The following is a 25930-nucleotide window of genomic DNA, read 5'->3' on the forward strand; positions in this document are numbered from 1 at the left end:
CCTGTACTCCCACAGACATCCTTCTGCTCACACCCTCGCACCCTCTTCCTCAGACAAAAGAGCTACAGCAGCTGGAACACAGCTGTCCGAGTTCAAGAGAGTTTCCTGATCATTTGCTGTGGCCACTTGTTGGCAAAACGGCTGCGTAAAACCTCATCAAGGTGAATGTCTCTATTTAACTAACTGATATTTGTAGCATTGCTTATGTTTGCAGAGCTTTAAAATCTTTTGTTTCTCTTGGGAGGGAAGACAAGGAGAAGGGGGAAAAAAAGGTATTTATTCCTATTGATACTGGACAATTGTCTCTCGATGCTGGTAAGTATTTTTAAGGACTCGTCAATTCGGTCAGGTGTTGGACGGCCGTTTTAAGCGAGCACAGCCCCAGGATTAGCGAGGCCAAGGGCCACCCGGGGGAGCTCTGCCACCCGCCGCACCACCAGCAGCCTTCCTCCCTCCTTCCCTCCCTCCCTCCCTCTCTCCCTCCCCCTGAACTTCAACCCAAGCTTTAGCAGGCTGGCAGCAGCTGCTCATACCCCACGCTATGCCAGCGTTTTCGGAGGGGACGCTCCAACTCCCGTTCTTTTAAACGCTATTTTTAGCTACTGCGTTCTTATTGTTCACTATGAAAAACAAATATGAGAGCCAAAAGAGAAATCCCCTTTCCTTTGGCAAAACTGTGCTAATTACACTATCATTAGAGAACGAACTAACTCGAATCACAAAAGGCAAACAGGCATCTCAGCTAACTATATTGGCCGGAGGGCTAACAACAACAGTCTGGCTGATTTTGTAACAATCCTTACAGAAATAAAATTGCTAAATGTTTAATTCCCTTGTATGTGAATCAGTATAGTCCGTTACATTAACAGACTAATGCTAACTTATCCAATGATATAATCTGCTCCTGGGATCTCCAACACACACATCCTATTACAAAACTATTTCTGAGCAAAACGTTTGTGTGTCAAACTAACAGTGAAATTGAGCACTTTCTTTTTTTCACATTCAAAAAATATAATCATATAAAAATTATTAAAGGAAACTACGCACAGTGCATGGAGATTTTAACCTGGTTCCAGTTGTCATTACACTCACAGAACTAAAAATGTATATGCTTAAAAAATGTAAGTGAATATGTGTGAAATGTATTTATAGCATTTTATTATTATTTAGAGAATGGGAAAACAATGATCATTTCCTGATGGCACAGCAAACCCAAGCTACAGCAACAGCAATGTTACCCTTCTAAAATCTCGTAACCTGCGACAGAATAGTAGCACATGAATCACGTCTTTGGGATGGAAGGCATCAGGAGAAAAAGAATGTGAAAGTTCTATTTGTACAAACTGGAAAAAGAGGAAAAATTAACTTGCAGGAGCAAAGAAAATAAAAATTAAAGAAAGACACAGACAGAAATAGAAGAAAGAGACAGACATATGGCCTGCCAGATCTTGCCAACTGCTGGTAAGAAAGTATGCTTAAAAAGAATGGTGGGGTACTACAAAGCCAGAAAAATTATAAAAGGATGAAAAAGCTTAAATCCATCTTGGAAACAAGTAAGAGGAAATACTTCCCTTCTTCATTATTTTACATTATATGTTACTGCTGAACCACTCACTCTTGCCACGCTTTACTTCTATGAATTACTTGTGTCCTAATAAGAAGTAACATTTTACATTTTCATCTAAATTTGCAGCCATTAATAACAGGTAGGCAAGCTATCCCTTTTTGTAAGACGGAAATTGAAAAAAAGAGTGAGGAGCAAGTTCCCCCTCCCTCCAATAATCAACAGCTGGGCTGCCGAAGAATTTGATGCATGAACTAGATTTTGCTAGATTTGATGCTACTAGATTTTGCTGCTTTGCCCCCCCCACAGGTACTAAGAGTTAGGGTTTTCTGAACCTAACCTCTTACTAAGATTTTCATTAGCTAATACTAAGAAATCTGTCGTTCTGCAACTTATGTTTGGCCCTCGGTTTAAAACAGAGCACTTTCATGTTTTTAATTATTTTTAAGAATAGAAGTGACACCCTATACAGACTTAACCCAAGGCTGTTTAAAGTGCCATGCTTTCCAGCTGAAAAGAGTCTGCAGAGAAACCTAGTACTGCCAGATACCCAGTGTATCTGTTCTTTTTTTCAATAATCTGCTGAAAGCTAATCTTCAGCATCACAAGTAAGCCATTGTGTGCAAAAAAAAAAAAAAAAAAAAAAAAAAAAAAAGACCACTGTCACTACTCCTGTTGCATATACACTAACTATTCTACAGTACTCCATTTTGGAGCAAGAAAGAAAAGCGGAAGCAGGTTTTTTACAGTCAATATAATGGGATCGTGCATCATAGGGCACATCCATTTCACGTTGCTGAGAATAAGAAATTGATGAATTAAAAAAAGGCTCTTTTAGCATATTCAAATTCCTGACTGTTAAACAGTATTTTTGTGGAAAGTGCTCACTGACCAAAAAATGCTTAATATTGCATCAGTCATACTTATTCTACAGTTCCATCCAGATCCTGAAGCAGTGGTTGTTCGTTTTTCCTCACATCAATTTACTCATCTCTGGTTTAATTCTTGACTAGATACCCTGAATTCATTTTCTGTTCTGTTCTTGATAGTGGGACATCCTGGCAGCGCCAGTGGTTGAACTGAAGTCGATCAGCATCTTAAGTCATGATTTCTTATGATCTCTCCACCTGATGCCAACTATCACAGAAAACTAAGAGAATACTCGAGTTTGAACACGAGCTTCAAAGGAGAGTAAAAAACCATGCACGTTAATACTTTCTGCACTTAGGGATACCCTAAAACAAACTGTTTTTTCCCATTCTACTGTTAGATCTCACATGTAACAGAACTTTTAAAATTGCACTAGCAGAGGAGCTGAAAAATGGACTGACAGAAGGAAAGAGATCTGACATCTGTCCAAGATTAGAAATAATGTTCTCACCAGCTACGGCAGCGGTGCAGATCAGTTTCCGATACACTCAAATGCAAAATGAGTTTAGTCTGAGTCAGATCCGCAGCTTGAAAACTGAAGAACCCTGTTGGCATGTTGCAGTATCAGTTAAAAAAAGGCAGCATTTGTTTTTAATAATAACAGCCAAACTTATTTTAGCTACCAGATTGCAAGTTCACCAAGAAAGCACATAGCAGGTGAAGAACGTGCAAGTCCCCAACAGTAACATATGCTAAAACAAGGATTCCCAGATCACAATAAGGTAATGGATGAGCTATTACTGACAGCCAAAAAGCAATCCCACTGAAGTATGTTTTCAGTATGTTTTATATCATTATAAATTTATTCTAGAAAAGCCACTGATATTCTGCTGTAGGCAACCTTGGTCCCATTAGTCTGATTTAATTCCTGGAAGTAAGCTCCACGTTCCCTCCCACTGCTGGTCTGGTCTCAGACTAAATACAGAACACTATCACTTTAGAAACACTCCCGAAGTTTATGTCTATATATAAAGTTTATAGTCCCCAGCTGTCATAATCTCCAAGACAATCTGTACTTCTGTATTTTATGACAAAAATTTGGCATTAAGAAAGGACAGACAACTCAGTATCATACAGCCGTCACAAAACAAAACATGTATATTTTGTTTTCTCAAACTGAAAAGAAACCATGCCTAAAAAAGTTAATGAAAAGGCATTTGTTTATGTTGTCTCATAAGAAGATCCAAAGTCAAAAAATAAAACCCCTAACTTTTCATAGCAGTGTCACCAAGAGACACTGAACAGAAATTATCCCCTGTTTCGTGGTAGTGGATGGTCTCCTGTGCTAACTATCTGTGTACATTCACCTCGGGTCGAATCCAGATTGGCAGATGACACCTCCTCTTAAGTCTGCTTTGAACTGCCCTTTCCCATCAAATCAAAATCCCACATACTTGGGAGGATCTAAGACATACAAAGCACGGGAGTTTTTATTATAAGCAGCAGCCTGCTTTTGAACCCCTCCCTTTGTGCCCTTACCACTGTATTTCAGCATAAACCTACAAGGTAACAGCTCTACCTCGTACAGAAAGCGGCATGAATACAAAAGCTGAAAATCACAACTGAATTGTGGGTGAAAAACAAGAAGGACAGATTTCCTTCTCTTGTTATCTTGGGTATATTGCTGCACATATTTCTTCAAATATAAAATCCAGACAGTTATGCCACCTTTCTTTTCTGAAATGAGCCATATAAGGTTGTATATTTATGCCACTTTATCTATAACGGTGTTTTTATTTTTAGGTAGATACAGTACACCATGTGATCTACCTGGGGAGGGCTTTGCCTGAAATCACTCCAAACAGCAACTTAATTCAAACTGCTGAAGTATCGTGCCTCCTTCATCCATCCTCTCAGTGCAATGAAAAAAACCACTATTTCCGTAGCTGGACCAGAGCCCCACTTTGTTTTTCTTGATCTTGGATTTATATTCGTAGCTGATCATCAATGAGTCTTTGGTAGCTAAATCACAACAGCTCCTCTGTCTGCAGTCAGCAAGGATATGAAAGGGAAATGATCCCCCCCCCAAAAAAAAGAAGAAAAAAAGAAAGAAAAGAAAAAAGGAATCCTCTCCCAGAGCCAAACCTCAGTTTACACAGCATGAAGTAATCTCTTCGCAAGCTGGCTTCTCTTCTGGGCAGGTTTCATGGGATCACTGTGCCACAGAAATGCACAGGATCTGCCTTGTTTATGCTCTGTTTCTTTCGAAGCCTGCTCACACCCTCCCCTCTGAAGTAGGTTTATACGTGGCAACACCTGTGTTATCTTAGAAACACTTTGGCCAAGAATAATCCAGCACACAGGAGCAGACTCTTTTTACACCTGCCTGCTGAGCACAGTGGGGCACGTAACCCACCAAGTGGTTTGGAGTCAGCATCAACGGGCTTTCCTATAACGCAACGGAGTCAAAGCAGTAATTTGGCAGGCTGTGACGTGCCAGAAACTCAGCTCAGTGAAAAAGCAGGATGGAGGCTTCAGAGGTAAGTGTAGCCGGCAGAAGAAACACGATGGACAAGGCAGACTTGAAAGGGTATGAAATGCGCTGGGGGGAACAGGGGAGGAGGAGGAATGCTACTGTTAAAACACGCAGTGAAACGGGTACACCACTGGAACGGCTTGAAGGAGGGAACGTCTGCAGAGGCTCCCATACCAATCGGTGGCTTACAACACCTTTTAATGAGCATTTCTTAACACCCTTGCTCCTCACCAAGGGCTCTGAGGCCTCCTTGCTCTTTGTCCTACGCTATGGAAACTTGAACAGAACTCAAATAACTTTGAGGTGGCATGAAACCTCCACTTTTTTACTTCAGTCTTCAACACCTCCACTCACACACGTTAAAAAAACCAAGAGGATTTTGTCTGAAGGCTTAAACTGTATTTTCCCAAGAGCTGAATTTGTTGGAAAAATCCACTGCAATTTCCAACAGCCAAAACCATCACCTTTGCTCATCTGTTACAGATGCCTACTGCATGGTCAGGGTCTAGGACAATACTATAATGAAAGGAACAAATAAACCTCAAGACACACAGTGTGAGCGATTGTTCCTCCTTTCTGATGGCAGTGGCAGACTGGAGTGAATTTCGTTCATTATTGTTGCCTTTTAACTTACTCTTGCAGTCCCAGAACTGTGTAATAAAACCGCATCATCCACGGTCCATCCACAACCAGCAAGACACAAGGCAGGTAACGGAACGGGCTCTCTGTGCAGGACCGGCATTCACACATTCAGGGCATCTGCTGTCACGCCCGTGTTTGCAGATTTTACCTGCCCTAAGGACAAGAAATGACTCCATTTCTGAGTCTAGCCCTTGTGTAGCAATTCTAATTTGCAAAAAAGTTTTACAAAAATATGTTAAGCCACATGCTAAGGGAAAACATTTCCCACTGCAAAGCCAACACAAAAGGTTTGCTGAAAAAAATGATTGGTATATACAACGTTTACATGTACAAATAAAGCTTTCCAAGGGGCTGCTCTAACTTGTACCTGAGGTATTTTAGCTTCTGCAGCAGCTCATGAACTAGAGTAAGGATAAAGGAGGCATCAAACCACGCACTTGCTATGATTTCTGCGTTGCTTCTCTCCCAGAAGATGCAGCACTGAAGCAGCCCCCCGGGTCTTTACATAAAACTCCACAGAGACTCTACTTCAATCAGCCACTTCCAAGGAGCAGTCTGTTTTAACCACAATTTCAAAGGATATAAAATTTGACAGAATATGGATACATACACCTGGGTAAATAGTTTAATACCAAGTGCTGTTTAAGCTTATGCCTACGTGATCTTAAAAGGTCTATTCTGCAGACTCCTTAACTGACCTCGCTGGCTCTTCTACGCAACCCAAAGTCTAGCTTGAAGACCAAAGCCTCAGACTGAAGAGCCAGACCTTCCATGCTACCTCCCACAATCCTCAGAAATGTTTAATTATGATAAATTATAAAAAAATTCTCTGCATTAATAGTGCTTTTTTAAATGACTATATAATTTATATTAAAATGCTGTACTAAAGGTTCATATCACTTAAACAACAGTGACTACTGTCTCTCAAATCACAAATTTAGACTGAAATATTCCTGATTTACTTATATAAATTAGCAAAGAGTGAAGCTTATGGTTAGTTTTTTCCCTATACATGCAATGGACAGCAATTTGCTGCAAAATTACATGGGGGTGACCCAGAGCTTTACAGGTCATTCATGATGTTGTTATCACACATCATCCATGAAATTAGGAAGCACTAGAAAACAATGCACACTGGTATGAACAAGTTGAGGAGAATTTGACAACACAGGTCCTGAACATATGTCCTGTTTATGAAAACATAATTGTTTGAGAAGTGCTAAGGTACTTAGCACTTATGGAGATATGCTGCCTTCAAGAAAGTGAGCAGAGTCAAATGAAATTTTATAATACAAAAAATCTCACATGCAGAGACCATGCAGTGCATTCTCATATTTAGACATGACATTAAACACTGGAAATGAAAAAAGCAGATGCTACTCAAAGCTTCAAAACCAACATGCCAGGTACAAAGCAGCAGATAAAAATCAATGCAGCAATGAGTGTATGAATAACTACCTGACCTTACAGACAGTAATGCAGAGATTAATTTTTGTCTTGGCTTAAAGCATGAAAGCGTATATATAAGAAAACTGCATAGAACTGTAATTTAGAAAAACAGTGCAAGACAAAAGTATATGGAGCAAACTGGCTAACTTGTACAACCGCACACAGAAACAGCCTCACCACTCTACAAGCATTAGTGTCAGCCTGAAGAATCTTCTTTGCTTGTGGGTCACATTAAGCTGCTGTATGAGGGAGACACTAATTTCTTTTTTAAAAGTATTACATTAGACTTAAAAAAAAAAAAAAACAACCACCAAAACCAAAACAAACAAAAAACCCTGACACAAACACCAAACTTGTATCCGCTCTTGGCTTGGTGATCACAAAGGACTGCCTAACTCTCTCCCTTCTCTGTCCCACCTGCTCCACAGCAGACAGCGGGCTCCTGCAGCACATCAACTATGCAGCAGAACATTTTGAATCCCCAGTAGAATGAGGTTTATTGTCTGGAGGATTTACACCAAGCTACTCTGTTTTTCCATTAACACTAAGTTACAGTCATGTGTACAAAGATGGAAAAGCAATTCCTCACCAAAAGGCAACTAGACAATCACTCTCCTTAATTTCCCTGTAAAAAAAACTACAAGAGTAATGTGTTTTTTTTTTTCCCCTCCCAAAATAAAACCACCCCCATGCATGTACTTGGAACTGAGTAACACTATACGGTCTTCACACATATGCAGTATTCTACTATAGACTTTAACATGTTAATTAAAACTTGATAATGTTATGTGTGTATACACATACAAACACAAACCCCAGGCAATATCTCTGCCTTTTTCTGACAAGTTATACGAACTCACCATTTTTCCATATTTAGGCTAATATAAATAGCCACTACACAATCCAAAACTGGTTTCGCTTTTTTTTCCCTTGGGCTTCTGTACTCCCACAGAAACCAACTGACTTCAACTCGTCCCTTCTCTTTCATACATATACTTAGTTCTTCAGAGAAAAGGAGGGAAGATCTAGTCTAGTTGCCGGGTTGTTTAGCAGAAAAGGATTCTCAAATGAAAGAAGTTGTTTGAAAGTTTCTTCTTTATCCTCCCCAGAATAGGAAAGCCCTGAACTGGAGATCCAGCTTGTGCATCCCTCTCTGAAACAGCCAAGGGGCTTGCATCTAGAAGGGGGCTCCTGTCACAATCATCTTTACGACCTGCGGAGCCTTTCCTGACATCTTAACCAAAAACCTCGCTGCTGGCCCCAAAGCCTTAACTTTCGGTTGACCTTCAGTCAGCTCCTGGCACTGGAGTGGAAATACCAGAGGAGGATAGCTAAACAGGACCCAGCACCTTCATACGTTAAATCGCTGTCGTGTGGGTGTCCAGACATGAGTTTGGAAGGGGTTCATTTGGGGCTTTGCTGTTGTTTTGGGGTGGGTTTAAATCACTGTCACTGTCTCAGAATACCACAAACTCACTTTATTGAGTATAATCCTGCAGACAACAAGGCTCTCACTGGTAGAGTCGCACTAGTCAGGTGGAAGGCTTTTTTTTTCCCCTCCAACAAGGCTTTTTTCCCTGCTTAAGAAAGAAATCACAAAGCCTTTTGGTGAACACTAGGGCCATGGTATGCATAGACCATTTTTCTGTATGTCTGTATCATTTTTCTACCTGTTTATACTAGAAAAACAAATAATTTTCACGAAATTGATAAGCTTAAAAAAACCTGAACACGTTCTTCAGTATAGTGAAACGGTGACTTGTAGATGCACACATTTACATAATCATTGGCTTAAGGAATAAAGAAATATATCAGTTTTAAATGTAAAGTAAAGCCAGGCACATATTCCTTGTCATAGCTGAGTCCACAGTATTGCAGTGGGAAAGCTGTGCTGGAGTTGGGAGGCACAAAAGAGCAGACCGCAGGCAAACTACATGAAATATTTGGGTAGATTTCAAAGCATGTATTAGCAAGACATTTAGGCAAATGAAAGTTTCATCTCCCAAATAGATAGGACTTTTCTGGTGGCTCTCTTCTTTATTTTCTCTGCTGATCTTTTATTTATTCAGATTCTCCTGTTTGGCTACCACTTAACGCACATCACTTAGTAGTCATCATTATTCATCATCATTATTCAGTCATGATTTAGGGTCTCATTCAGTCATGATCTCATGTATTTCCAACTGCAAGCAATGGTCGATACCTATTTATGTTAAAGGTGGAAATGGAACATAACCCTGGGATTATTAATGACACCCTTATAACGTTATTTGCTTTTCCACAGGCCTTTTAGTAGTTTTGACTTAACTCTGTAACTACAATATTGCCAGCAATCTCCTTGCGCTTGCAGTCATTTTCCAATTTCACGCCTTAATAAAAGATGCCACACAATAATAACAATTTATAAATGCAGCCTGTACTTTCAACGAAAACAAGTTGCCAGTGACTCCACAAATAAAATCCTCGTGGCTCCACAACTTTCCTTTGAGTCATGAGTAAAGAGCAACTAGATGCTACAAACTCTGAATAACCCACACACCCACGCTACATGCACCCAAAGAGGATCATTTCCCAGCAGACATTTGTGGACTCGTTACTAACGATCCAGCTGCTAATTTAGCATCTGCTCTTGTTCTCGAGTTACCAGCAGGTCCCTCCCTACCCCACTCTGAATGGGTCGTACTCACGCACAGCTTTGCTTCTTTAAAATACACTGGTATATTTAGCAACAGTAAGCGACTTTGCACGCTAAGGAGGAGGCATGGTTCAGATTAAGTAGGTAAATAAAACTCAATCAAATTAATCAAAAGCAGGCTTCACAAAACAAAAGTCTCTTTGATTTGGTCATTTCAGGTAAGATTTGAAAGAGGAAAAAAAGCTGTGTATAACTTTACCTAGTGAGGGAAAAAAAGTATATTTTTCCCTCCCCTTTCTCTAAAAGGCAAATTGCTGTAGTTTCTTTAAACTAGAATTTCTTCACTATGAAACCAAAACATGAAAGATATGCCATGTACTTTTGCTATATAAAGTGAAAAATGTTGTATTTTCACAAGCATATTTTTTAGAACCGGATTCAGACATTAAAATGTTACTTGCAGCTTTGCTGGAAAATGAAACTGCCACCAGTAAAGAAAAGTTCTGAACTTTCACACAAGACTAAATCAGTTTTGTAGAGGAAAAGGTCCCTGCTCTTTGTACATTACATTTAATTTCATTACTAAAACTGAACTTCCTGACTTATATAAGGGTATCATAAAGTTACACAACATTCACTTGTCTTGATTATTAATAAGTTTAGAGACGCAGTGAAAAAAAATTAATGTACTGAAGTACTAAACCAGTATAACTTCATTTACTGAATATGTGCACACAAATTGAGCCACTTTGTGACAAAAATAATTTAATGCAATGGAGTATTAAATGCTATTTAAAAGGGAAAACATTTTTCACTGTAAAAAAACCTGTGCATTATCACCTACTCAGTTCTTTCATTTAAGTGTTCACTGAAATACTGTTCTATGAAAATATATCTCTTTACGGAAACTGTAATAAAGAAGGCACATTATGAATTACAGACTGATTTAAGCACAGGGACGTAATCAGACATAATAAATGAAGTGATGCCAATATTTAGATCTGTAACCAGAGGTTATATGGCTCGTTATCAATTTAATGTAATTACAAAGTTGTGTATCAGAATACACTCATATTGTCTAAGCTTGAAAAGAGCTGGAATCAGACTAAGCGAGAAAACAAAAAAAAAAAAAGGAATTCTATTCTTACCTAAATCCTAACAATAAGCCAAAATCTCAAGTTTTTAAGTGCTTCTTCTAACACACTGTTTGTAAAATATACATCTAATAATGTAACACGTTATGATTATTACTATATCTACACAGGTTTACTTGTTATTCTGTGAACATATTTTTTCCCCTCTTTTTTCTGCAGCACAGGAACCCCCGGTGAGAGAAGACAGCGAAAAGAACTGAAAGATGTCAAGGAAAAACAAACAAACAAGACAAGTAGCTTGAGGAAAACAAGTTACATAGCTGTGCGCTTCTAAACTTTTCCTTTATTATATGCCCGGCTGTGTCTTTATATGTACTCCCTGGGTCTGCTGGGCTGGGGACTTTCTGGGCCAATGTCAGCAGTGAGGACAGCATTTGAGGCACCAAAAGGCTGCTGAAGCCTACCTGGGCAGTCACAGCTCTGCCAAGAGGTAGGTGTTTGCATGCGAGACCAAATTGCACAAGACCGAGCAGAGCACGGCCATCAGACAGCAAGCCATGGCAGAGGGAGCTCGTTCCAACGCTTTTATAACGTAGTGTCCGAGCAGCGATAACTTTACTCCAGAAACAAATTCAAGTATGTGATTCTCCTCTTCTGTTATGCCACAAAATTAGAAACTCGGAGAGAATTAAGGAAAAAGGCTAGGAGGAATAAACTTCGCTATCAAGGGACAGTTTCATTTTTTCCAAGTGTTTTCTCCAAGCAAGCTCTATTTATTCTGAGCTCCCGGGGACGTACTTTCAGACAATTTTAATAAAACCATGAAGATCCACACTCCTCCACTTGTGAAATCTACAGGTACCACTGCCAAACCACAGAAACACACTAATTGTGCCTCATAAGCACCAAGTGATACAGGCCAATACAGAATTTCAGGCAATTTTGAGTCTGCATCAGATGTCAACACGGCTGCACCCTACTGTGCAGCAATAAAAACAGATATCCCTCGGTCCCCACCTTCCACATGCATTTTCAGGAACACAAGCCACCTCCTAAATTTTGTTTCAACTCACAGTCCCACAGTCTTAAGTAAGGCGAGTTTCATCGGGGAACACTTAGTTTCCCCACATACAGAAAATTTTATAATCTACAAGCTTGCACGGTCTGACAAATCATTATCCGCATAAATCCACCCATGCCTGCAACAGTTGCTAGATGTAAATAAATTGCAGAACAATTCTGGAAAGAATGGCACAGCTGCATGACACAGTGGACACGCTGGCTCCAGAAGCAAGGTCCCATACAGTAGCATTTATTACCAATATTACTCCACACTCATTGCCCAAAGCACAGCTTTTAATCTTCCATCTGCAACTCAACGTGAAATATGAACACATTAATTCAGAGATAGGCTGTAATTTTCAAAGAATCCTAAAACAGTCACACATTTGTTTTTAAATGCTGAGAGCGCCACCAAACCAGCAGAATCAGAATCCATTTCTTTCGAGGAGCAGCAAAACAGATCAGTGCCACACGCTCATCCTCCCTTGTGCCACCCATTGGTACAAAGGCTTGCCGCTGAAGCCACCTGCATGCAAGGATGAGAGCTGTGCACGAAGCATCTATACCTTAAGCCTTCCTCACACCGCTCCCAAGCAGTTGCACGTGTACTCACTCCCAGCATCACACAAAGCAGCCTCCCAAAACAGCTCCTGTGTGGACCTCTCTGTGCCTATATAATTTAATCCTGAAGAAAAGTCTTTTCCACTGTAAGTGCTACGGAACAAATCACAGGCACCTCAGAAGACACAAAAGGAACACGAAGTCTCCAATTCAATTAGTTGTCTGAATTTCCTAAGCAAAATTATCTGGCTGCTGGAAGATAATACTATTTTGACTCTCCTAACTGCATCACTATAGTACAACTGAATGCCACTGAACTTACTGTTTTTCTTTCTATACACAGCGATGGTATCCTTGGTAAATGGAAATAACAGCATAGAAAATTGAGAAAAGTCTCTCTAGGGACTTTTAAGGTTTTAATCTTAAATAATGCTTGGTGAAAGCAATTTAATGCAGGAAAACCCCTGTTGCTGATCTGGCGTTTTGTCTTCAAATAAACAATGCTTATGAAAGATTTATAAATATTTGAATACTGTTGCACAGGTTAGCCAGGTGCTAAACGGGGCACGAGGGGTTTCTTTGCAATCTGAGCTTCCACGTTGTTTTCCCAAGTAATTCTGCCTACCCCTTGCTGGCCAAGCTAGGAAGGAAAAATTCAGTCTCCACGCTAGTGACACTTTTATTACCACCTCCTCCGGAAAAAAAGAGACAGCATAGGCTAGATTATTTCTCTGAGATTAAACAAGAGGCTGAAGTACAAAAGATAACCTACAAAAGAGAGGCAAGAAAATAGATTTCCCCTTTTCAGCTATTTGGGTCATTCACTTGAAGGGTTGATCTGTACCAGAGGCTCCCCTCTAATGATGGCAGAACAGAGCTCTGTCCCCAGTCATTGTGCATGGCCTCCTATTCAAACTTGGCACCTAAGTTTTGCACACAGAGACTACTTAGGTGAAGACAGCTTAATATTTTATATACAGCACAGAGCTGTTTGCCCTGTAACAATACAGGTAAGTGGGAATTTACATTAAAAAATAATGACTGAAAACTGTTCACTCGTACACCACTTTTATAAAAAGTTAACACACACACACCCCCCAATAAAATTCAACACTGCCAATTTGTTTGCAGGTAAATTTAAGCTAAACTGTAAAATATGAAGTAGGTTAAAGCCATTTTTCCCCCCACCAGTTCAATACTAAAATGAATTTAAAAATCTTAAATTATTCGCAGCTAGCAAATTAGTATATACATAATTGGCAATGCACCGCAAGCAACATTTCTTTCCAAGTAACTCCTTATGAAAATGAAGCAGCACGGGGAATTTACGGTGCTTTTCATGGCAAGAAACCCACGGTATCTGTATAAACAGGTTTTATACTTCAGGCAGTTTTGTATTTGTAAAATACTTTCCAGTAGACCTGGATCTCATTTTTAATAGGAGAAAGCATGATATTTAACCACTTGAATGCAAGGAGATTTCATTCCAAAATAACTATGGCTAATTTGAGACTACACAATAACAAACAACAAACAATGATATAGATGAGCAGTATTCTTAAACAAGGCTGGTGTAGAGGCATGACAAGTTGCGGGCTTTTTCAAAAAATATTAGCACTATCTGGTCTTGTGAAAAGAACAAGTGAGAACAGAAACAACTGACCTCCTTATCCTTAACCAGCACGAACAAGGTATTGTTAGTGTACAAGAGGTCTTTAGCTGTAAAATACTAGTGGAAACGCGGCCCTTTGAAGTTTACCATCATGTAAATAAAGAAAAGCAACCACAGGTGGAGAATATAGGGGAATATAGGCACCAAACTCACCTATGTCTACCTATGCACACAAACCTCTCCCCCCTCCACCGGCCTTTAGAATGAGATACCTAACTTTTGTTACTTCAATGTAAAATATAAACCAGAACCCGGGTAGAGAGACAAGAGTAGCTTGTACCCACAACTGCTTCACCAATCCGCCCCAGCGAAGCCCATGCCGGTCCCTCTCCCACCTGTGCTGTGCCGGAGCACAGCCCGAGATCTCAGCCAAGCTGCTGCCTGGGAGCTGTATACCTCAGCCCTGCAAGCAAAGCGGAGCAAAACCAAGCTCCACGGGCTCTTCGGCTCTAGAGATGAATACGAAGGCAATAGGAGCACAGCTATGCCCCGCTCTCCTCCGTGCTAAATTCAAGCTGCTTCAGAACAGCTGACCAAAGCCCCATCTCCAATACCGCATTAAACAATTAACCACTGCTTTTTCTGCACTTCATTTTCTGGTAAGTGCAAGCAGACGCTCCATTTCTGTCCCAACACAGCCCAACCAATGACAGGACCAGAGACAGACTCTAAGTCTTCCAGGCCCCTACTAGTTGTTTTGTACAATACTACACTAACACCCTTTTTTTTTTTTAATTTAAAAAAAAAAAAAAGAGAGAAAAATGATGATTTAAGAAAAACCACAATCCCTGGTTTACCTTATAAGAGGCTGGAGGAAAACAAACCTTCAAAAAAATGGAAAGAAAGAACGCAGCTGGGATGAGGGGGGTTGACACTGTATTTCGAGCCTGGCATCAAGTGCTAAACCCCACTGAGACACTGTTTATTAACGGCAAAATAGAACTACTAAAAGCCAAGAAATAAAGTAAAAGTTTTCATCCACTGATAATAGATTATTTCCAAAATTCACAATTTGTCTTCTTCAGAAAGCAGAATTCTTCACCAAAAGTATAATCAATTTTCCTTAGAAGATTGACTTTTCCTGGTACCTGTAAGGTTGAAAACTGGGTAAATACTACTTGTAGAAGAACTAACTGCTCTTTTGTGAAGACATTCTCTTATTTCTTACAAATCCATGCAAGAGTTGGAAGGAGAATTTAACTAACTGTATTTGCTCAAAAGTTAAGAAGGAAAGCAACTTTACTTTCATGATGAAATGGTTTAATCATCACCATGTAGTTCTAGGACTGTGCTTGGATAGTCTCTTTCTAGACAGTTTTACAAAGGTGGTACAAGCTACAAGACTTGAAATGAAGGGACAAAATATGCCAACTACATTTATTACTTACAACTGCAGTATAATTTTTTATCCTCTGTCTAAATACATAGCATTCTGTAAAATTCACAAATCTCTAAATTTAAGATAAAATACTGTTCTCCAATTACCCACATAGCTACTGTCTTTTTTTCTTTCTTTTTTATTTTTAAATTTGATCCTGGACACTCTTGCCGTCACACATGGATACATCTGTGTCTCACGGCAGAAAAGCTAGGTTTGAGGAGAAGAAAGTAATTCTGCATTAACACATGATAGTTGGGAATAACAGACTTGATGTGAAGATAGCAATCCTCAACTTACTAATCGAAGTGTAGAAGTAAAAGTACCTTCTAGTTTATAAAAGCCCTTACGGAGTTTGAGGACAACGTCCCGGCACACTCCGGTTTCTCTCCAGCATCCCTGTGCTAGGCTGACCCCAGGCAAGTCCAGTAGGACACACAGCGCAGTGCTGGAGGATTTGCAGCATCCCTGGGTACGAGAAGGGTTTGGGACTCACTGAGGACAGAAACTAGTCCCAGTTTGTCTCCCTCTGGACAAGGCGCTACCCAGGGAATGAAGGTGCACAACAGACCTTAAGGAGACATGTAAAACAAGATAGTAAAAAGACTGCATGTCTCGAAAAGCACAAGGTTATGCATATCTGATGTCGTAACATTATTTTAGCATGCTATGCTGCTCTGTGTTGCTATGAGATGACCAAGCAACTCGTCAGTTCAGCACAGGCAGAGAAAACAGAGGTAATTAGAAGCAAGCAAAAGAAATAATTGTGTTAATTACAACACTGGCAGTTTAGCAACATGATCTGACCTATTTGTAGCTGTATTTAATGAATTGGTAGAGTCAGTCTTAGGAGCACCTGAAAGTGTCACAGTACCAAGATTTTAATCACGGCAGCAGCCAAAGGCTGGTCTCCTTCCCCAAGGAAAAAGCCCTGTCCTCGCAGGGACTGAGCAGAGCAGTCGTCAGAGCCACCGCGAGCAACACCACGAGCCCCATTAGAACAGAGAAATCCGTGCTGATGCCGAAACACGAGCTGTAACCCCAGGGAACCCAGGAGTAATTTATTTGGTATCCATGAAAGTGTAGGCTTGGTACCAATTACCATGAGAAGTTACTCCAAAGGAAAAAAAAAAAAGGAAAGAAAAAAAAATAAAGAATGAATCTGGACTTGCACCAAGATACTCCCTTATTAACACCCAGAACCTGTGGCATTCAGAAAGTACTGCTGCAGGAGGAGAGAATGAAGAAAAGCACAGAAAACAGTTTTTTCTTCCAATTTGGCTGAAACTATGTATTGATTTTGGAGACTCCCCTCGTGGCACACTCAAACAAAATCAGTAAGGAAAATATATGTCCTGTGCACAGTAAGATCAGACATGCCATCCTTGATGTATTTACCTAGGTGGTTATTTTTGCTGCATATGCAAGATACCCACTTCAAACAAAAAAGAAAAATGCAGAAAGAAAAGCCATCTAAGCACAGACGTAAGAACAAAAATAAAATAATAGGTCGTATTATAAAATCACTCAGAGCTTTTCTTGTCTTTTTGGAACCTGCTAAAACAGGAAAAAAATAATGCCTATTACACCCCAAAATAACTCTACAAAAAAGGAATAAAAGAAATACTAGTATTTTAAAGGGTCTTGAACAGAATTTACTACTTCATTTTCTGTTACGTTAGAAAGCCACTGCCATGGTTCCCAACAGACCTCAGGGGCAAGCACGGGAGAACTGTGGGATGTGTGGGGCAGGAACAGAAGATCTTTTAAAACAGAAGTCATCTAGATAATCTAAAACAGAGCTCTTTGCAGCTTTCCTCTGGCGTCCCTGGAGAAGTCAGCTTTGACCAAGCTGATTCTCCATCTGGTACATCTTACATACGCTGCAACACAAGGACCTTCAAGCAGCCTCGGAGGACAAACTCCTGCTCACTTTACCATCACACCGTGCCCTGACACCAGCTAACACAAGCACCAAGGAGAAATCCAGCAGTCTCACCCCCAAAAAACATTCTATGATATGGTTTTATGATAAAAACCCAAACTGCCTTTTCAGAGGAAAGGGGACCAGCAGACTAACAGGAATGACTGTCAGACCTGGGAGACGGCGACAACTGGTCATCAATGGTGCATTCGTACTCAGGCCCTTGAATCTTGTTGTTGTCTAGTCTAAACCATCTAAAAAACTATTAACCAAAAGCAGTAATATGAAGAGGTTTTATATTGTCTTACAGCACATACGTTTATTAAAATAACATTTGGAAATTCAGAAAGCATCTCAACCATCGATGTTACCCGTTTTACACTTCTATGTATTTGTGAGGTCTTAAAAAAAAAAAGTCATTAAACTGAAAAACAACAGAGTTCTACCCTTTCAGCTCAACTCCACAATAAAATGTCAGTAACAGCCAATCAGATCAACATGCATTTATATAAATAAAACCCAACACACAGCAAAGGAAAACAAGTATGGCAAACAGAGACTTGTACTGCTTGTTAGTCACCCTTGGTGAAAACAAAGTAACACTTACCTGATTAAGTACTTCTGGATTGGTACTTGCTGTTGCACCTTATGATACGGTTATATTTAGAACACCGATAATATAAAAATGTAATTTTCTTGCTCAAGCTCCATGCCGGTGGTATGACTTTGCATCTTATCTGTTTACTTTGTTAAGCAAAGGAAATTTTCACCCTTAGCACCACAAAACCAGCATGGCTCAGAAACACCATAGTTTTTTTCTAGCCTTTGGGTCACTGCTAGAGCTTGCTACGGAAACATCAATTGCAACACCACAGCTTCAGGAATACCGAGGCTCACGTCTACCTGGCTTCTTGCCCAAAGAAAAAGGGAGGACTCCAGGCTGCCGGGTGGTCCTGGCAATTTGGTGCAGTAAAATCTACCACAGGTTTAATCCTCAGCCCTTCCCATGCCAAGCAGGTCCCTGAATGGGTTTTCTGTAAGCAAGCTTCCTAATTACCTGGCTGCTGATTACTTCGGTGAGGGCCACTCCATCACACCTTACTGAGCCATTCCACTTTGCATACGCCACAGTTAACATGGAGAGAGAGAGGCAGAGCAACTCACAAACCAACCTTAAAACTTATGCACAGGTCAATCACCTTTAATAAAAATTAGACACTAAATAACACAGAAACAAACCCAAAAGCGCAGTCTGTCTGCTTCACTTCTGCAAGTACTTCGGGCCCAGCCTACACCAAGTTCTCACTTTATTTGCACATTTCCTACCTGCTTTAATGATGCTCACCACATTAAAATATATATATAAATATATACACCAAGGTTGCATCATTTTTGGACTACCAGAGAAATCTTGGTAACTCACATTTCGTCACTAGAACTGTCAGAGGAGACTGTCAACTCTCTTTTATACAACACATCCCAAGGAACACACAAAACACAGCTTAACATGCAACTATCAGGTTGAATTTACAGGGTCAACAGTAAGAAATTACGTTTTTTGTCCCACAGACACTCTCAATCTGAAAGCTATAGTAAGCACAAAAGAAGAGAGAGAAAAAACATTTTCTTTCCCATTTCTCTGATTACAACGACTACTCCGCACAAATGCACAGCATCTTAGGCAGCTCGTTAGCTGGGGGATTAACGAAAAGCAGAAAGACATTTCTGGTGCGAGAGGACTAAAGCGGGTAAGGGGATGCTGTGTGTCAGCGCCATCGCGGCGCAGCCCTGCCACGCAATCTTTGTGACTCACTCCTTGGCATGGCTTAAGTCCCTGGCTCATCGCTGACACTCTCATGCTGAAACTATGACAACAATACACTATTCCCAGCATCACTTATTTAATGATAAGCAGCCTGGCTCACTGGGCAACCAACAGCTCTGGAAACACTCTATACATAAAGAGGATTATTATGTTAATAAGGGTAGTAATTTCCATTAGCTGGAAATGCAGCTACTTTTAGAAGATCCTTAAATCACAATTTTAGCTGAAAACACAGATTTTAAGTCTTTTCCCATTCTCAAATTCTAATGCAGGAGCTGGCTTAAGCCACTACAGAAAAATAAATTTCTATAAAGACCCCTCAAGCTCTTAGAAGAAACATTAAAGTGTGAAAGCTGTCAATTTTCATGGAAATCACAATGCCAAGGCAATACAAAAAGCTTCAGTATACAGAACGCCATCGTGTCCAGAAAATCAAGTGTTTGCTGATGCTAACAGAGTAGTAGCTAAAGGCCAGACACAGGGGAATACTTGTTAAGGCACTGAATTGCGATTCAGGAGCAGTGAGGTACTTCCCCAGCACTGCCACAGGCCTCCCAGCTGCTTTGGGAGCAGGTCATGTAAACGTGTTCACACTTTTGCCTATATAAATAAAATGGACTCTCCTACGTGTATTTCTTTAGCCCCCAAAGAATAGCTTTAGGAAGCCTTCATAAATGCTTGTAAGATAATTCAAATCTGCAACAACAGGAATCTTAACAAATATTTATAACACCACAGATGTTTAAAAATACATACACCTATACAAGAAAACTCTCATTCCTTTGAAGGCAAAAAAAAAAAAATCCCTTCATTCTGGCTGTAATCTTGGTTGTACTGGGGTCTGAATTACTCAGCAAAAAGCAATATACCACTTCTCTAGCAAGGTTAACTATCCATAAAGCAGCCATGTATTTACTGAACCGACTGCAAAATTAATATTGAAGAGGTTGCTTTCTTTAATGGTCAGCATCATCTAAAACTGCACCCATACGAGCGCTCTAAATTGTAGCTAATCCCCCCTTTCCCCAACTTTATCTAGTGCAGCATCCTGGAAATTCACTGTAATTGGTGCAGCTTGCCCAGATGGGGTGGCAAGTAAAATCTGTCCCATCAGAAGGAGCGCTACCTCCTGCTGAGCAGGAAAGTGCTTTCATAAAAGACAAGCAATTTGGCAAAGATGTAAGCTTACAGGTGCGAAACCTGCATAAAAATGAAGCTGGAATTACAACGGAAACACAGGAAGAACAAAGGAGACAGGCAACAGTAGGAAAGAGAAGGTTCAATTTCATCTAACAGTGGCAGGAGTGGAATGAAAGAGCAAGATGAAAAAATACAAAAGATATCCATGGGAAAGAAAATAATGAGAGACTATCAGGAGACTAAGAGAATGAAAACAAATCCTGACTATTCTAGACAGCCCAGAAATGGAAGAGACTTTACAAAGCCATCTATTTCAGCCTCTAGTCCGGTACAAGACTAACAGATTTCTGAAAGAAAGGAAAAAGAAAAAAAAAGGGGGGGGGAGTAAGATAGGAGAAATGGAAAACTGGAATTCAGAAAGAACAGCTGTCAGGACTGGATTGCACTGCGTTTATCTCACCATTTAGCTTATTCTTACAATTAGCTTGCTTATCTTCAGCAATCCTGAGATATTAGTCATGACTGAAAACACAAATGTCTTCCAGTATATTAGGTCAACAGTTATATTCATACAGAGGTGCAAAACACGTTAAAAATTGCCTTGGTTTATTTTGTGCAACAGCAAGCATGATCCTTCTGTCACCACTACCAGAGTTTTATCTCATGTGACGTATCTTCACTGACACAAAAAGAAATACTTTGGGCCCAAACTACTTGTGAGAGGAGGACAGGGCTGATGTTGCTTGTGGCACCAGAAAAAATGTATGACGGAGAAGTTCCTCGCCTCAGGTGTGCGCAGAAGAAGCTCCATTTGAATACTGCGGGAGAGGTGCGCGTACAAACCAGGCCACAACGTGAAGGATAATGCCAAAAGCACAAGTGTCAGCCTTGCAACTGGCCACGACAGCAACCTTCAACCCAAGTACCACACTGCTACTCCACATTTCTAATTGCAGTCACCGTCCTTTGCCATCCAGTACTCTGCACATTACACTGAAATCTCATATAAATACAAAGCAGGGGAAACGTGCAAATTGCCCAGTTTTCCAGTCCTGATTTACACATTTCTTACACCAGTTTTTCTGTATACCCTAAATCTTGTAACATCTGAAGGTGAGATAGAGTACTGTTTAAATGGTGTTATGTAGATGTTCAGAGATGTTCTGCAGACAACAGTTCCCTCCAGGCTTTTGGAGACAAGGTTTACAAATAATATACTAAACATAAGCATAATAACAACTTATCTTTTTCTTTTTTTTCTTTTTTTTTAAGCTGGATGTGCAGTTTCACAAAATAACTGCTTAACTATGTGCATAAAATAATAGGAAAAAGTTTCAACAAGTTGAGATGCCCGACTTGGTCTGTACCTGGGGGTTTGCTTTTCCAGGTTCTGCACATAAGCGTTACTGACGTTTCATTGACGTGTGACTTCAATCCAGCAGATGAGTACCTCCACAGTAGGCGTGCTAGTCTCTGCCGGTATTTGTTAGTTCTACAAGGCACTGTGAGATAGGGAAGGAAGCTGCAGCACAGAAAATAAAGGTCCTACTTAAAGAAAGCACTCGTATATCTTGTTTAACATAGAGGCTTTCCCCACATTTAGTGAAGACTCCAGAGGAAGCTTTTCTGCGCTCAGACATAAAGGCATGGAGAAGGACCCACAAACCACTAGTTTCCGTGGGAGATGGAGATGCTTTCAGTGACAGGGGAAGATGCTTTGTGACGCTCCTAATGGAGCGGAACAGAACTGATCCTGTAAGCCCTCATTTTAGGTTTGAGCCTTCTATGCCACTTGTGACCAATGTTGGTCAATTATGCCACCTTATTGTCAAAAAAGACACCAATCAAGACACCCAGAGAGGCCTATCTCTGCTCTCTCTAATGAAGTAAGGGCAGATGCAGACACCAAGGTGGTAGGTTTTAAACAAGTGTATTTCTCCCTTCTAGCACCTGTTGCATAATCACAGAAGAATAAATCCCAATTTCTGCTGCTGCTACTGGTTGTCTTAAATTCACTTTCTTAAACTAAAATAAATATTAATTAAATAAAGCATTATGGACTTGGTAAAGCTTTACAAAACTCATGCCTAGTAATTAGTAATAAGAAAATTCTTCGTCCTGAAGTCTACAATTATTTTTGAAACTGAGAAATGGGAAAAACCATGCAACACTAGCACAAACTGCATTTTTCCTTTGCCATTTAAAACAACAACAAAAAAAACCCTGTATCCTGCTTTTAAATGTGCAATTCTCAAGCAGCCGTGCCATGAAACACACGTAGTCCATTTCTCTGGGTAAAGAACACAGCAGAGCTGCTCTACCCTGTACCAAATGATACATTAAATTTGTTCACTGTTTAACAAGGGAAACTCGTAACAGCACTGTTAATGATTTACACAGAGACAAAACAGCTCTGCCTAAATTTTGTTAAAAATTGCGAAGTTGTGGTCATTTTAACTTGCTTTCATGACTGCAAACTAACCCAATCAATAAGCTGGAAACGTGTATAGTGTTTCTTCTCCCACGAAAGGAAGGTATTTCTGCCACAGTGGCCTTAAAAGCCAGCGTTCCCTGGGCACGCTCCGCAGACACAGCTCACCTCTGGGTTCATACGGGAACCAAGAAGGACAGACGAAGCTGTCCTCTGGCTGCATTTTCCTGGCCCTAGCAGATTTCCTCATCCAGCAAGTAAAACCTGATTAGGGACCAAACATCCACCAGTTTCCAGTACGGATGTTAGCAATTCAGGGAATTACGAACTGTTCAGCAAAGCCCACTGCTAACAGCACGGACACGTCCAGGCTGGCAACCTCTGACTTTGCAAGAAAAGGCAACAAGCGGGATTTCAAGGCTGAAATCAGCCCAGATAAAACAGACAGGCAGTTCCCCGGCCAGCGCATGCGACAGCGCTGCCATCAGCTTCCGCAGGAGCGGATTAGCACCCGCACACTTTGCTACACAGTACCGCGAGCACATTTTCACCTTACGGCTGGATTCGCCTCCTGGAACCACCTCAGGAGGTTCGTTCAGAAATGCCCTCAGACTCCAGATGCTTTAACGACACACTTTCTCACTGCAAATTCAAACTCTTTCAACGCATCTCTGGATACACAGCAGTTGAGACAAATTTTTAATCAGAACTACATCTAAGAAGCGCTAGTTACCCTTCAAAGCACACCTGTAAATTGGCATCCTAGACCTCCTCTTCATCAGGATTTTAGAAAGCAGCTATACTGTACACCAACTAAATACAGAGAGGGGAGGCACTTTCTACCTACTGCTTTTCACAGAAGGTTGGCTTAAAAGGTCACGATCAAACAGGCTCATTTTTACCCGGAATCAATCATTTTATTTACAAAAAGAGCAGCAAGCTCTGTCACGCTCTGCCAAGTCAAAGCAGCATTGCACACGTACGGTTTCATCACCACAGCACCCGCGACGGCATCTTTTCTTCACCCATCCCTCCCTGTTCTACTTTCCGAGTCAGGCACGACAAGACTCCCTCGCAAACGCAGAAACTAAGGAAATTAAACACAGTAAAAACTACTGTAACCCACCAGCACGTACTTTAAAGCTGTTTCCTACTTAGTTGAAAACCAATTTATGACGTAAACGTTAGAACTAAAAATAAATAATAATAAAAAAAAGCTGCTGAAGCCACGGGACCCTTTTTCAGCACGCGCAGGCAGTGTGAAGTAGAGCAGTAAATCGCAGCTCGCCGGCAGCGCGGCGCTCAACACTCGCCCAACTTCTGCTCTGACAAAAGCCATCACTTCGGACTTCTCCTTGCGGGCCCGCTCTCGTGGTTTAATTAACGGACTAACAAACCCACCGCTGGCACATGCCACGTTTGCCCCTTCCCTTGGAAAACCCTGAATCCACCTGTGGTTCACCTCGGGGCTGCCCGACACGCAGCATTACACCGGCCCGAGCCCTGCCGGTCACCGCAGCCCGAGGGGGCACCGCCGGCACCGCCCAACCTCTGACCATTTCGGGCATTTTTAATTCGAGATCAGCCACTTTGCCCCCCGCGTCCCCCCCCCCCCTTCCCCTGCCGTGCGGTAGGGCGGCGGGACCCACGGCCGGGACGCCTCAATCAGCCCTTTCACAGCCTTTTGGCAGCGGCAGCAGCGAATGGCCACACGCACGGACGGGCCGCAGCGGCCACAACCGGCGCCGCCTGACGCCCCCCGACCCGGAGACCCGCAGCCCCCCGGCCCCGAGACCCGCACCGCCTCCCCCCAGACGGCGGCGGCCCGGGATGGCCCCCGCAAGCGATGGCTGCCTGCCGCCCCGGCGCCCGGCCAGCCCCAACCACCCCCCTGCAAGAAGCCGCCCCCCTCCCCAAAAGCACCTCCCGCCGCTCTCCGGGCTCGCAGACGGGAGGGGGCAGCGACGGCAGCGGGGCCGGGTCGCCTCTTCCCGAGGGGAAAGCCGAGGCAGACACCGTTTTCTCCCCCCTCCCTCCTGACCTTCCCTCCCCACAGCTCACCCTGCCGTCCCCGGCCGTGCCCCCTCTCCCCCGCCCGCCGCCGGCCCAGCGCCCCCGGGGCGGGCTGCCCCCCAGCACGCCGGGCACCGACACCTGCGCGCCGGCTGCGACCTCGGCGGCTCGCCGCCCCGGGAGAGGGACGGAGGGGAGGGACGGCACCCGGGCCCGGCCCGGCCCGGCCAGCGCGGCTGCTGCCGCTGCCCGCAGCCGCTCCTGCTCGCCCCAGGCGAGAAGCGGCGGGGGTGGCTTACCCGCTGGGAGGCTTGCTGGCCCCGGGGCGTACGAGGGTCTCCATGGCCGGGCCTCCCTCGCCGCTTCTTAAGGGACGGGGCCGGTCCGGACGCGGTCCCGCAGCGGCGAAGGTCGGCGGAGGGGGGGGGAACCGAGAGGGAGGGAAGAGAGGAGAGGAGTGAGAGGAGAACCAGCCTCACCCACTCCCTCACCCCCACTTCCCCGCCCCGCACCGCCGCCGGGCGGCACTGCCCCGGGGCGCCGCCGCCGCCGGGCTCGGCCGTGCTCCGGGCGGGGATGCCTCCGCCGAGGCGCCCCCCCACACACCCCCGGTAGCCCCCCGCCCGCCTTACCGGGCCGGCAAAGGGGAAGCAATGCCGCGCCGCGGGCACTGACAGCTCGGCCTTGAGCCCGCCGAGGAAAGGGGCTGACCCGGGCGGGCTCGGCGCGGCTCTCTGTCCGCTGCCCGCTTCAGCGGCCGGGGCAGCCCGGGAAGCGCGGGCGGGGGCGGCGGCGGCGCTGCCAGCCCCGTTTCCATGTGACGGGCCGGGACAGACGCACAGAAGGCGGCTGCCCCCGCGGGCACTGCCGGGGCGGCCGCCCACGCCGCGGCGGGGGCGAGGAGGGGGTGAAGGAGGGAGGGGGGAACCCGCGGGAAGGAGAAGTGGCAGAGCCCCACCGCCGGCACCGGCCCCGGCCCAGAAAACCCTCCCCGACGCCTCTTTGGCCATAAACTTGGCAAAACCACAGCTTGCCGGGCGGCTGTCCCCCGGGGAACCAAGGCTTGTTGTGAGCCTCGCGCCCTGCCCAGCGCCTAACGTTGCGGCATCAGGCTTGCTACCTTTATTCTTA

General features: G+C 42.9%; 1 protein-coding gene across 1 annotated transcript in view; it reads right to left on the reverse strand.

The window, feature by feature from the left end:
• Positions 1 to 25275, reverse strand: part of COBL (cordon-bleu WH2 repeat protein) — a 164372-nt gene extending 139097 nt beyond the window's left edge. The window contains exon 1 of the mRNA XM_082479883.1: positions 25099 to 25275. Coding sequence (XP_082336009.1) covers positions 25099 to 25142 — 44 coding nt within the window. The 5' untranslated portion in view covers positions 25143 to 25275. The remainder of the gene's footprint in view (positions 1 to 25098) is intronic.
• Between the last annotated feature and the right edge of the window lie 655 nt (positions 25276 to 25930).

This window comes from Vanellus vanellus, assembly GCF_965231255.1.
Source record: "Vanellus vanellus genome assembly, chromosome: 2".
Lineage (NCBI taxonomy): Eukaryota > Metazoa > Chordata > Aves > Charadriiformes > Charadriidae > Vanellus > Vanellus vanellus.